Source organism: Tetrao urogallus (assembly GCF_951394365.1).
Source record: "Tetrao urogallus genome assembly, chromosome: 4".
NCBI classification, from domain to species: Eukaryota; Metazoa; Chordata; class Aves; order Galliformes; family Phasianidae; genus Tetrao; species Tetrao urogallus.
In genome coordinates this window covers 5907632-5921988 of record NC_136817.1, presented here as the reverse complement: position 1 = coordinate 5921988, position 14357 = coordinate 5907632, and the positions used below count along the sequence as shown (strand labels likewise).

Here is a 14357-nt window from a genome sequence, read left to right as displayed (position 1 = left end):
AAAACTACTAATAAGTATTTACCAAACAAAGTAGAATATAGTACCAATTTTGTTTTCTTCCAGATAAAAACTATTTTGAGTGGCTTCATCATCAGAGGTTACCTGGGGAAGTGGACTTTGATGATAAAAACCATCACTTTAGTCCTGGCTGTAGCATCAGGTTTGAGTTTAGGAAAAGAAGGTCCCTTGGTCCATGTTGCCTGCTGCTGTGGGAATATTTTTTCCTACCTCTTTCCAAAGTACAGCACAAATGAAGCTAAAAAACGAGAGGTAAGTTCTTGTAAAGACGTTTTTAGAATGTATTGTCCATGTGCTTAGTAAAAAATGCCAAAGTACTGGTTTTTAAAAGATGTTGTTTGTTCTCTTAGCTTGTGTTCAGATTTGGATTTTTTATAGGTTTTTTTTTTTTTTGATCTTAAAAACATTAATCCCTAGTGTTCTACAAGGTAAGTAGTTACCGTGTTGGAGCCTTTCTCCCACCTCATAAGAAACCATTTGATTTTTCCTTACCTTCTCTCTTCTTGACTCATTTCGACAGCCGTCTCCAGTTGTGATGGCAGCAGAGGGCGTTTGACCTCACAAAGAAAGTTCACCTGGGAAAGAGTTGATAACTGTACTGAGATTCTGTTCTTCATTTTAAAACACACCACAGAGTGCAAAAAACCTTCACCGTGGTTCTTTTCCAGGTATTGTCAGCTGCATCAGCAGCCGGAGTGTCTGTAGCCTTCGGTGCCCCAATTGGTGGAGTCCTGTTCAGCCTGGAGGAGGTACGTCAGGAGACAGCACTAAAGGAAGGGTACTTAAAAATCTCTTTTAGTGTGAAAAATCTCAGGCTCCATTAAGTTGTAGAGTCCTACCTGGAAGAGAATTTAATTTCGCATTTTGAAATTGAGTTCTGTTACCAGCAAACTTAGAACTATTTTATTAATTTCTTTATTTACTTTAGATGAATGTCAATTGTGCTGGAGTTCAGCTGAGTCAGCTAATAATTAGTGTACAGAGAGAGATGCACCACTTTTTCACTCTAGAAATGCAGTCTAAAACAAATAATTGTTGGGCTGCTTTCCTTGTTTCACAGGAGACTTGAGAAACCTATTTGACTGTTCTCTGAAAGAAGTTATTAAGCATAATTTTCTTTCATGTTTCAGATGCTAAACACAATTGAATACGTCAGTGATTAGTAAGCCAAGAATAAATAAAACTGACCACAAGGGCCATCAAACTCTTTTCACCGAGAAATGTTTCTTGCTAGCTTTACTTCTTAAGTCTTCATAGGATTTGTTTTCATTGACTTACAAATAATTCTCACGTATTTCTTTTTGCAGGTCAGTTACTATTTCCCACTGAAAACTTTGTGGAGATCATTTTTTGCTGCTTTGGTGGCTGCATTTGTTTTAAGGTCCATCAACCCCTTTGGTAACAGCCGCCTAGTTCTTTTTTATGTGGAATATCACACTCCTTGGTACCTTTTTGAACTGCTACCTTTCATTCTTTTGGGAGTATTTGGTGGGCTCTGGGGAGCATTTTTCATCCGAGCAAACATCGCATGGTGTCGCCGACGCAAATCTACAAAGTTTGGGAAGTACCCTGTCCTGGAGGTCATCATTGTTGCAGCAATAACAGCTGTCATTGCATTTCCCAATCCATACACGAGGCTAAACACCAGTGAGCTTATTAAAGAGCTCTTCACAGACTGCGGGCCATTGGAGTCCTCCTCCCTCTGTGACTACAGAAATGATATGAATGCAAGCAAAATAGTAGATGATATTCCTGACCGTCCAGCAGGCACTGGAGTCTATTCAGCTATATGGCAGTTGTGTTTAGCACTCATATTTAAAATAATCATGACTGTCTTCACATTTGGTATCAAGGTAAGTGTGAATGCAACGGCTACATCGTCTACTGTGATTGTTTTTCTTTGTTACTGCCCAAAGCTAGCAGCTTTGCTTATAGATTTCATTCTCCGTATATGGTTTTAGATCTCTTAACTGAAAACTTCACTGTTGATCACTGGCTGCTGGGCAAGATAAATCTGTTGGGTATATTTTAAGTGTTAGCTTTCCATAAGACAGAATTTCAGTTATCACTCTCAAATTCTGTCGTATAATATTTCACTTATATCTAGGACTCTGCCCTTCTAAGCATTAGGATACCTCTTACCATTAAAGCAATATAACACCTGTACTGTGTCCTAGCATTCCTCTGTTCAAGCGCATCTTTCTCACGAAGTTGTCAGCCCAGGAGCACACACAGTGTATTAGAATTCACAAAGTTGCATGAAGGTAAAGCTTCTTAACTGTTTTTGGTTCCTTCTCTCATAACTTCACCAACTGCAATTTGTTGGAAATATTACTGGCAAAGCAACTCAGCTGCCTGTGGGATACGGTGATTCCCACTGCTGTTACTGCCACGAACAGGGGACTGATAAGACAACATTTTTTTTTCCAGGCCTTAACACAGCTATGCTGCAGAAGTAAAAGGATTGTATGTATGCGGGATTCTATTTTCAGTAAACGTGTTACTGTTTATAAACACCAAGGATGAACATTTTGGGATGAGATTACAGTTTTGCCTCAAACCTGACTGGCATGCAACTGCATTGCTAGAGAAGTTGGCGTGTATACCCTGATTCCTTGTTTGTCTTAAAGACAATGCATTTGCCACAGTATAAATCATTTTCTCTAAAGTTATAACTTGAGTTGGGCACTGTATGCACTGGAAAACAAAGTTAAGACAAAGTAAAACCTAATTTTTTTTCATTGCTCTTTCTGTGGTGAGATCACTCTTTGCTTTGTAACATGCGAGTCAGAGGCTTATGCTAAAAAATTCACCTGTAAAACCACAATCAGAGTTAAACTGTATAATCAATGAATATTAAGATGTTATAATCACAAAACAAACAAGAGAGTATGACAAAGCAGACTAAGGAAAAAAAAAAAAAAAAAAAAAAGAAAGCTTACTCCTATCCTGGGCTCACCCACAAAACTCCAGCAGAACAGATCTCCAGAAGAGATCCTTCCCCACTGCTAGCCAGCTCTTAAATAGGTCTAGGAGGGGGGCAGCAGGCTCCAACCTTTCCTGCAGCACAGCTGAATTGCCTTCACCTGTGCTCCTCTGGCTGACTCACGGCTCGCCTCAGGTGATCCATCAGAGGTTCAGGCTGTGGCTCAGCAGTTCCCATGCATAGACCTTTAACTTATTAGCCACTTGTGATGAAGTGAAGGAGCTAGGTGCATGAACAATTCATGCTAACAGGAATTTGAACGTAGTCTCCATTTGGAGACTGAATTTACTGTGGCACACTCAGTATAGCAGACTAGAAACTCAGCAGTTTCAAAGATACATTCTACAACTTCTATGTCTATAATAAAAAATTTTCAGTTTGTTACTGTAGTGTTCCCCAAGAATGATTTTCACTCAGCAAAACAAAAGAAAAAAGTACTTAACTATTAAAAAGGGTTTCAGACACACAACGAATTGTAGGAGATGGCATCAGTGATGTCAGTGCACAATTTTACTTGTAGCAGAGTATGGCATTGAACGTTTACTGCTGTCAGCACTGAAATATTAGGTAATTCAGGATGGGAATGAAGGATTATTAAACCTTTTCAATACAGTTAGCGCAGATGGCTTTGAAATAAAATGTGGAATATTGATTTGTCCTTGGTTTACCTGTTAGAAATTCTTTGCAACTATACATGTTGTCAATATAATAATAATGTAAATTGAATCGGAAATACTGGATGCCGTGGCAAAATCTAGTTACAAGCTGCATAATGCATACACTTCCCAGCTCTAGAGTGGAAAAAACAATTAAATGGCTTTTCCTTTGACACCAGTGGTATGATTTTTTTAAAATGAAACGATTTTGACAAAGGTGTGTTCAGACAAAAAGTAAAAATTGAAGTTGAGGTTTGTACCTTGGTCACGGTGGAATACATTTCTGATAGTAACAACTGCTATGAGGGGAAGCAACGGGCATTTCCAGTTTAGTGAGATGTTCAGATGCAGTGTGGATTTGGTGTCTGTCTGTTTGTTGGCTTTATTTTATTTCTAGGTGTTTATTTTTTGGAAAGGAGGAGAAGGGGCACAACAGCAATGTCTCTGTTGAATCCTCGCTCCTTTTACAGCTACAGGGCTGAACAAGACTTGTCATACCAGAGTGGTTTAGTTAAATCTTATTGCAGTGCTATGAAGCCTATTTGCATTAATAACAGAAAAACAGATCAAATAACTAAAATTACGATAGGCATGTGTTTGTTGTTGTTGTTTTTTTTAACAGTAAAGTGTTAATCTGCTTTTTTTGCCTTAGGAATTTGCATTAAGTTTTCCTAACCTTGCAGTATCTTTCATGATGGTCCGACTACTTGCATTTCTTTTTAAAATATACAACAAATACGTTCCCATCAGCGTGGTAGCAGTTATTCCATTTCTGTTGTAGGTTCCATCTGGGTTGTTCATACCCAGTATGGCAATTGGAGCAATAGCAGGAAGGATTGTAGGAATTGCAGTGGAGCAGCTGGCTTACTATCATCACGACTGGTTCATTTTCAAGGAGTGGTGTGAAGTTGGAGCTGACTGTATTACGCCTGGTCTTTATGCCATGGTTGGTGCTGCTGCCTGTTTAGGTAACTAAACTGTAACAAAGCAAATATCTGATTTTTGTTTTGCTTTATGTTACCAAAGTAACAATATGTATAAATGTGCTGTGCTGGAACACCTGCAATGTGGACTTCCCTTTCTTCAGAAGAATACAGTCACATATCTTCGTGTAAGCTATTGGATCCTTATGATCTGAGGAATGATATGAAATTGACTATGCGATGGGAAGGAGAGTAACTTAAATAGCAGTTTGCTTTTTCTTTTTGGCACCGATAGGAGTAATTACATGTCATAGGTGTCGTATACATTGAAATGTATAAAACGGAGTTGAAAATGTTGGAGTTGCTACAAGGAGGTGACACGATGTGCTGGCACTTCTACATGAATAGCAACAAATGTTCTTGGAGTTCGTTAATCCAAATAGAAACTTGAGAAGCCCGTAACGATCTGGGGAGTCCACTTACAGGTCTGTTATGAGGCCTGATTTAGAAACTGTTGAAAACCTGCTTCCCTAGAAGAAGATTACGCTCCTAAGCTAGGAGAGATTTCATGAAGGCCTTGTCCTAGCTTAAGCTCTATCACACGCAGCAGTGGAATGGCTCTGGTTCTTGGAGAGGCTGTTCTGTTGTTTTGGGGGGAATTTTTTTCTTTTTTTAAATAGTTCAACCAAAAGCACTTTGAATGTATTGAAAGAAGAATAAGATTTCTTTGAAAGAAGGCATGGTGTCAGAAATGTTTGTAGTACAAACATTTTGCATGCTGGCAAAGGAGAAACGTAACTCCTTTTTTCTGTTCAAGAAAGTTTTCACCAGCTTACAGTTCTCTTTAGTTTTTATAATTCAACAGCAGCATTATATTCATGATATTTTGGACGGTATAGCTGTTGAATTGTTATCTGTTCTTTCCTTAGTGCTCATTCTTCTTTGAAATTATTATCTTACTAGGTTTGGATTTGTTAATTTCTCAGTATTTTTAACTCAGGAGTGGCTTGTAAAAGTATGCAGTTGTATTCTGAAGTTACGTGAAAGAAAAGCACATATTTTTCAAACCCTTTTACTTTCTGACCTTCAGGAATTTTCCCTAAGTCCACATTCATTTTTCTTGTATGCTTCTGTTTTTGTGATGTTTGTCAGATGACGTAAATGGCGAAGTCATGTTTGCAGTTCTGAGCAGGAAGGCAGGAAATACAAGTTCAGTATTCTTTGACGCTGAAGCATTACTGACTGCCATTTTTCTTGCAGGTGGTGTGACAAGGATGACTGTGTCCCTAGTAGTTATTGTCTTTGAGCTAACAGGAGGGCTGGAGTATATTGTGCCCTTAATGGCTGCAGTCATGACCAGTAAGTGGGTAGGAGATGCCTTTGGTAGGGAAGGCATCTATGAGGCACACATCCGACTGAATGGATATCCCTTCTTGGATGCAAAGGAGGAGTTTACTCACACAACACTGGCTGCTGATGTTATGAGACCTCGAAGAAGCGACCCACCGTTAGCTGTTTTAACCCAGGATAATATGACAGTTGAAGACATAGAGAACTTGATCAACGAAACCAGCTATAATGGTTTTCCTGTTATTATGTCAAAAGAGTCGCAGAGACTAGTGGGCTTTGCTTTAAGAAGAGATTTAACTATTGCAATAGGTAATTACCTCCCAATATTTTATGATTATATATTCCAATAGAAATTATTGTAAAGCTTGAAAGAGAACTTACTCTCTGTGTTTCTCCTTATTTCAGGTTCAAGGTCCAGATACTTTGTGTAGTCTATTGCTTTACTGAAGATATTGATTATGTGCAATAGCAGACCATAAAATAAAATGTTAATATCTACGTGCCTTTGTGTACAAGACTTGTAGGCCAGACTGGCATCTAGTCCAGTATTTTTGTTTGTTTTGTAGTGTTTGATGACAGTTCTTTTCCTCAAGGGCATTCAACCTTCCTCAGAATCCTCAACCGTCTTCAAAATTGAGTGATTCCCATTTGAAAGAGCAGGATTCAGTCGGAGTTACTGTCAAAGTCACTGTAAAATGTAAACGAGCATCAGGCTTCTCTTTGGGAGTATTTTATTTGCTGTTTTCTCTTGTTGATTTTCTTTTTTCAACAACTAACATTGTACTGTGGAGAGATGAGTGAAATATTTTACGTTTCTCACTGTAGTTTGTCTGTGTGCTGTGAAAAATGAAACCAGGCACGCATGCCCTGTTTGGGCCCTGTCTCTGGATGGCTGTTAGAAACTGTCTGATAACTAGGGCTGTGCTTTGTGCCTTGGCAAAAGAAATGTGGATTTGGAAATTGCAATCGCCAGCAAAGGGAAATAGAATTATTATTTAAGAAATGCTTGTACATAAAATCAGTGATGGAAGTTGTATCTTAAAATACTCGTATTTTTTCACAATTTGAAAGGCTGTATATTGACAAATATCTCTTTAGGGAAAAAAGCAATTGCTTGAAAAAGCAATGTCCTCTTTCAGAAAGTTGGAAAAAAAGGTTTTTAGGAGCACAACACCAAGTCTTGAAGTGAAACTTTTGCCTGTGGTCTTACAATGTGTTCCTACACCATGCAGGATGTATATAAATGTCCTAAACTTGAGAAGTATTACAGATATTGTATGATTTTAAGTTTGTGTTTACCTAAGACTAGAAGGAGGAACAGCAAAGTATTGTTCTAATGAAACACTTCCCCAGCTAAAACTTATTTCAGTTGCAGAGAATGCATGGTGCGTAGAGCTTTGTCTCGGAGTCATTCAGTGGTGTGGCTCGGGGTACAAGGAGAGCTGCTCATGTAGCCAAATACTGAAGAGGGTACAGATCAAGTTCACAGAAACCTAAATACATTTGCATAAGGAGATCAAAAATGAGGAGTTTGTAATCACTGATGGTTTGAAACCATTTATTTGTCGTTCTTGTAGAAGAAGTATCAGATCAGCTTTCTTTTTGATAACTGCTTCAGCTGCTGCATGCTTCTTGCATGCTAGCTTTTCAGTATTTCCACCTCTCCAGAGCAAGTAAGTTTTATTTTTGCTGTTGGATTGAGAAAGGCAGTAGCTGAAGGATGGCTAAAGCTGTATGATACATAGCTTTTGTGATTTCTGCACAAACACATCCTAGGAATAAAGCAGTGACTGTAGAAACACAACGTCAGCGTATCAGCATCAGAGCCCGGTCGACTGAACTTTGCGCTAAATGATCTTACTACCGAAATGTAAATTTCCTTGCTCTTTTTTTTCCTTTTCCCCTCTCTCCCCTTAAAGAAAGTGCAAGGAAGAAGCAGGAAGGGATTGTTGGCAGTTCCAGGGTCTGTTTTGCCCAGCATACCCCATCGCTTCCAGCAGAAAGCCCTCGGCCTTTGAAGCTTAGAAGCATACTTGACATGAGCCCTTTCACCGTGACAGACCACACACCTATGGAGATAGTGGTGGATATTTTCCGGAAGTTGGGTTTGAGGCAGTGCCTTGTGACACACAACGGGTGAGTGATGTGGGGGCAATTCTGTTTTCTTTTGGTAGGAATAGCAACTTTCACTTCTGGGATCAAAGCTTTGATGGTATTTGAACCCATGCATTTGGTGCAGGATGTCAGCGACAAGAAGGTGCACGCCTCTGAAATTCTTACTTCTCCCTGTATTCCAAGTAAGCAGGCAGGTAGTTTCGGTGTGTTTTGGTTTTATTTTAAAGGTTTTCTTTTTAAAGTGGAAAATACATCAGCTGTACAACATCTACAAATGCTGGATTCATAAAAAGCGAAGCAGAAACAAGATCCATTCACTGGATAACTCCTCTTCTGGAGTTTAGTAATTTAGTAAAAAAACCACCAAGCTATTAGTTTAGGAATACTAAAACTAAGTAACTGCTACTAGTTCTGAAACTTCAGTCTGCAGCGATTGTACGATTCAAAATACTTCAAGAAGGTGACTTCAAGATGTACAGTGTTTGTAAACGTGACTGTGGGGGGTGGGTATGTGGTCACCGTTTAATAAATCAGCTCTAGGTGTGGAAACACAAAATATCTTGTTATATTTGCCTCTTATCTGAACGCTTTCTTTTTATACAAGATCTTTTGAGTATGGTTCTCCTTCAACGTTCTGCTTTCCTCTATCTCTTGTGTTCAGCACTTGGCACATGATGGTGCAGCTTCTACCACAGTATCTTGCTTTCTCTTTAGCATCTTTTTAAATCACATGAGAAGTGAAGCACTGTCTGCTAACCTACATTATTTAGTACCACTGTCCGTGGGACAAAGCTAAGAAACCTTAAACACAGATGGTATTTATTTATTTCTGCTCTGGACAAAAGGAGTGCTGCTCTAAGGGGCAAATATTGAAATAGTGCAAATTTCCAAATTTGTTTCTTAAGATGTCTTCTAAAACAAATGTATCTTAAATGTGCTCCTGGTTTTTGTTGTTGTTGTTGCTTTCTGATTTTTTTTTTTAATTTGCTTTTTATGAAATTCGTCTTTGTATGGAATGGCAAATAGGTGCTCTTAGAAGCATAAGCAGCTCTTACAAAAAGCTTTCTCTGCCAGGAAAAAGCCGTCATGATCTGCCGCTTAAAAATCACTGCAGGCGTACATACAGTTATTCCTGTTTATGCAGGGAAATTTGAATTGGTAAAACTTCAGTGATAAATATTTATTACTGTGGGTTTTTCTCTTAGTTTCTGTTGTGGTTGAGTGTTCAAACATTAACACTGATGTGAAAAATGGCTCTGCAGAGAGATTGATCTTGTAAAGGTATGTCAAACTGTAGCCTAAGCTTTTAATTATTTCATGATAAAGTAGCCACAAATACGGGAGACTTCTATTTGTTGTTTTCTGATCCTCGTGTTTGTTGTCCCATTTCAGTTTATAACCTTGTGATCTGCCATGAGAATGCTGTCCATTACAAGGTTGGATAGTTAATCCCTGAGGTCCGGTTGGCTATACACCACCCAGAGAATTTGTCTAAATTTGGGCAAATTTCATGCACGTTGAATAGAGAGATATGGCTAGATGGGTGTTCATACATCCAGTTACAATTAGGAATTGGGCAGAAATTGGTGCTGATGATAGATACAGAGATATGTAAAGACTGAGCCCGATTCTTTCCAGCTTTTATCACTGTGTCCGTTCTAAGGAGCTGCTCTTCATTTATATTACCATAAATGAGAAATTGGTTTGAATTTGTCTGTTCCTACGGCTGCTCTGTAGTGAAGCTTCAGACCTCAGTTTCTGTGACTTTACAGACACTGCTTTGATCATTTACTGTAGCTTGTTCTAATGCGAATAGTGATTTGTATTTGTGAGGAGAAATAACCAGTAAACAAAGGAGAGGAAGTAGATTTTACTTTCAGTGCAGCTAAAATGTCAAGAAATCAGGACGTAGGGAGAAGGGCTAAAGTGTGCTTCCCCAGCGTGTATGTGATAGAGAAACGTACTGCTGTGGGGTTGTTGCTGATCAGACATTTGGAGACGAAAAAAAAAGCCTGGGAAAGGGTGCTGAGTTTCCAACCATTTTCATTTAACTATCTCATTAACTTTCTGGCAACCCATTTTCTTTTTCAGTTTTGCACTGCTCTAAACCGTTTTCATTGTGACTAGAACTTTTTTGATTTGATTTCACACGCAGTTATTAGCATAACATGATCTGTTTCAGGATTGTCTTGGGGATCATCACAAAGAAGAACATATTAGAGCATCTCGAGCAACTAAAGCAGCACGTCGAACCCTTGGTGATTAGATATATCAGATCTCATAATTAGACACCTTAGAAGTCAGGAGGCATGAAACTTGTGAACTGTTCAGTACTTTTATGACATCGGCTGAACAAAGAAATATTCCTGTATTAAAAATTCGTATTAAAGAAACTGTAACAGAAAACAATACGTGCAAAATCCTCGCATAGAAATTAAGCAGTTCCTATGGACGGTCTGTTAGTCACAACATTAAAGGAAGGTAAAAACAGAATTTGGTATCTTGTTCTTTGAATCACGTAGATCCGCCTTTTGATTCCCCGCAGTGGGAAAGCACACAGCTAGGAATAGCTTTGCCCCCACAGTGTAAATTTCATGTTTTTTTCATATGCTGATTTTGGCAGCTTTAAGTAGCTGTCAAGTTGCTGATTAAGCAGCGTATGTTTTGAGGAGCACAGTTCTCAATGTCTTGCAGCATCAGGTCTTCCCTGAAATCCGCATTTATCAATTGGGAAATAAATTGCGTGAAGTCCTTCAATTCTGTACAAAGTCCTGTGATTGTGCTGCTGTTACCTGCAGCCACTGATGCACTGCAGTGGGACCCTAAGCTACTAAATGGCACGCTAATACATCTGCTGTTGACTTCAGAATCTACATACTGTTCTGAGTACGATGTTGTGATCTAACCTTAGCTGTAAGATAGACTTTGTCTTCATTTGGACATTGGTTGCTCTGCAATAGCCGCATCTTTGCTAAACCTAGCCACCAAGTTTAGCTGCTTATGTGCAAAACGTGCTAATTATGTTCTCATTTTATGCTAATATTTCACAAGTATTTCATGCGTCCTTTAATAAATAAAAAAACCCAAACCAAAATGTACTAACCAGAATAACAAGGGCAGCAGCTCATTCATTCTGCTCTTTGCTTCTCCTGTGATATTATCCTTTTGGACAGTCTCACCCTTTTTGATGCTTCACAAAGTTCTGCTTTTAAAAGCAATTTAGTTGCTGTCATAAGAGCACAGTGTCTAAAGTTGAAAATGAAAACTTTTATTATTCGTAATTAATTTTCTGAAGCTGTGAATGCTAAAGCCTACTCAACTATTCATTGTTTCGCAAAAGTTTCGTGGGCAATACGGTGTGCTCCTATGAATGTATTCAGTCTGAGCCAGCGTGTCAGATGGGAAAGACCCTTGTGATTTTAAGAAAGAAGGGGAGGCGAGTCTGATTCGCTGCTAGGATGTGGGGGCCATCGAGCAGTGTGTCACTTGTGGTGCCTTGGCCGGAACACACCTCCCTTATGAAATGGGATCGGTATCACTTCTTTTTCATACCTCCTTTTCTTTGTCCTTCTTTATTTTATTTTTCTTTTCCTTTTTTGTTGGCATAGCTAACCAAATTTCGTTTTTGCCGAAACAAAACTTTAAATAAAAATAGTCACGGGCTCTACTTGCATTGCTTGTATTTAATTAAAATGGACCACAGCTGTCAGAGACCATCCAGGTATGGTGTCTCAGCACTGCTGTCTTTTAACAAACCGGTGGTTACTAAATACTTTGATTAATGAAATGCTTTTGTTTAAATAAGACAATCGGGCTGCTGACTTTTGCTCTGTCCCTGTCAACAAAAAGGACTTGGCTGCAGATGTGTTCTGTTGGACCGCTCTCCCCGCTCGGGTTAATCCTGATGTTTGTTTATCCTTTCCAGGCGCCTCCTTGGCATCATAACAAAAAAAGATATCCTCCGTCATATGGCCCAGACGGCAAACCAAGACCCCGCCTCAATAATGTTCAACTGAAACCCATAGCTGAGGAGAGAGAGGAAACTGAAGAGGAGGTTCATTTGTTGAATAGCACAACACTTTAGTCTGGGAGATACTTCTAAAAATCAGAAACGAGAGCTGGGTTTTTGCGTAACGGTGCTGCTGGAAATCAGGAGTTGGTCTGGGGGAGGATGTGGAGAGGAGGAAGGCTGTTGGGAGCATGGAGCTGCTGTCCTGCACTGGATGCGTCCTGAGATGTCCGGTCTGCCATGATAGTGCAGTGGGAGAGCCGTGCGAGGTGGCGCAATTCTCCAGCCCCAGCCTGGTACTTCAGCATCAAAGAGATGTGTTACTAGTCCCTATTTCTGGAGGGATCCTTCTGAATTGAGCCATCTTATGGAGACTGAAAGGTCTTGCCCTTTTTACCATTGAAAACTGTTGTGTTAGCTCATGAAATGTATAGTTATTACACGTCACCTTCCTACATTCCAGAAGAGCTTTATTTCTCTCTCTCCTGAGCCGTAACAAAGCCTCTTTAAATTGGTGTGCCCTTTTGAAGTAGTTGTTTCTCATATTGAGATGTACTGTGAGTTACTGAGGTTGGATCACAAGGAGGGAGGTTTTGCTTGTGCCATCAAGTGCGTAAGGTCGAACATCGTGAAGCGCTTGGGGCAGTACAGATCTACTGCGACAAAAGCAGACTGAGCAGGAAATGCCTTGCAAGAGCCATGCGAAACATCTTTCAGCCCATCTGTCGTGATGAGAGAAAAAGTAAACAAAAGAAAGTAGAGTTGCAGAGAAAAATGCTGGTTTTGCTGCAGAAAATATCAATGTGACCTGATCTTATGCAATTTTTGTATTGTCGAAACACTAGGGTATATACCAATGTTGTGCAGTATCAGGAAAAGTACTGCTGTTCTACTAGTTAAGAGCTGGAACAATTCTGTATACGTGTATCTGGAAAAATGCATGCTACAGCACTGGAGATATTTCCCCTCTGTAAAGTTTGAGATCGCTCAGTTTTATTTTCTCTTCTGAACAAAAGACGTCCCACTGCTGACATGGTAGGAAGAAACGTAACTCATAACTTGCACTAATGTATATTATTTTTCTTGAGGTTTTACCATTATTTATATTTTTATGAATGAAAAAAATCTATTAAATACAAATCAGTTGATGTCTCACCTAACTAATTACCTTTTTAATGTGATTTTATATAATAATTCGTAATCCTCTGCGAGTAATGGAGGATTAGCAAATGTTTACAACTAGATGAAGGGTTTAAACAAAATGGTTTCTTTACAATCCAACACGCATATAAGGTGATTTTCAGACGTAACTCTCACTGCCGTTACCTTAAGACTTCCTTTTCCCTTTCTGAGCAGATAACTGGAACAGTAATACTAAAAACATTATTTAAAAAAATCAGGGTTTTAAAACGAATAGGAAGCAACTATAATTATTAGATTGCTTTAGACTTTTTTTTCTGAGTACACAGAGGTGTGAATGATACACAGCCACAGAAGGTGAGCAGCAGGGCAGAATCGAATCCAGTACTTGAAAGCTTGGCAGGACTTCAGAGCTGAGCAGCACCACACGCGCCAGAGGTGAGCTGACACGTTCCTAACATCTTTTGGCCACCAGATTAATTTTTCTTCAGCTTTTCAAAGCACCACAAACACATGTGGAAACAAAGGCAGCGTGCTGTAAAAAAGCTAAGAAACGTGGTTGACAAAATCTTGCTGTACAGTATGTGGTGAAATACAATGTAGTTATTAACATTTCGCCCATAAGACTGCAGAAAGTTTAAAGCTAAAATCTTGGGCATCTCTCAGGCCGTCATCACAGTTACCTCAAACATCTTTATTCAGCCAGGTGCTCAGCACGATCTTGTTTGGAAGAACAGCAACGTGCTCCAAGCAGTGCCCTGGTAGGATTGGCGAGCTCCAAAACAATGCCAGTGCTTCAAGCGCTCCGCTGAATTTTTGTCTGTTTTCAGAATATAAAACTGCAGTCACCTCTTTCTCACCTCTTGCATCAACTGGAACCAGGGGAAAGCCTGATGTGTTGGTGGGCTGCAGTCGGCCCCTGTGCAGAAAGCAGCTTTGGAACTGAAACAGAATCGAGCTGTGTTCTGGCTGCTGCGCTGCAGCAACTGGCTGCACTCTTCCAAGTGAGTCAGTGCGACGGGCTCCAAACTTGTGTTACGTTGTGTGAGCTTGCAGAAACCTTATTAGGAGCAGGGTTTGGACCATCCAAGGAGGACAGCTCAGGAAATTGTCTGAGGCTGATCTCTACTGTTTATTATTATTATTTCTGTAGCGGAAGG

At 39.6% G+C, this 14357-nt stretch overlaps 1 protein-coding gene across 4 annotated transcripts in view; it reads left to right on the top strand.

Annotated features, from left to right (window-relative positions):
- The window catches only part of CLCN3 (chloride voltage-gated channel 3), a gene marked incomplete at both ends in the record, with an annotated part of 34335 nt that extends 22203 nt beyond the window's left edge, over positions 1-12132 (top strand). For 2 of the 4 annotated variants that reach the window (XM_079534797.1, XM_079534798.1), the window contains 7 exons: positions 64-270; positions 687-767; positions 1326-1871; positions 4442-4628; positions 5844-6242; positions 7853-8069; positions 11974-12064. In XM_079534797.1, coding sequence (XP_079390923.1) covers positions 64-270; positions 687-767; positions 1326-1871; positions 4442-4628; positions 5844-6242; positions 7853-8069; positions 11974-12064 — 1728 coding nt within the window. Of the gene's footprint in view, positions 1-63; positions 271-686; positions 768-1325; positions 1872-4441; positions 4629-5843; positions 6243-7852; positions 8070-10230; positions 10307-11973 lie in introns of all 4 variants that reach the window. The other 2 variants (XM_079534796.1, XM_079534799.1) reach the window with 2 other exon arrangements.
- Positions 12133-14357: the final 2225 nt, after the last annotated feature.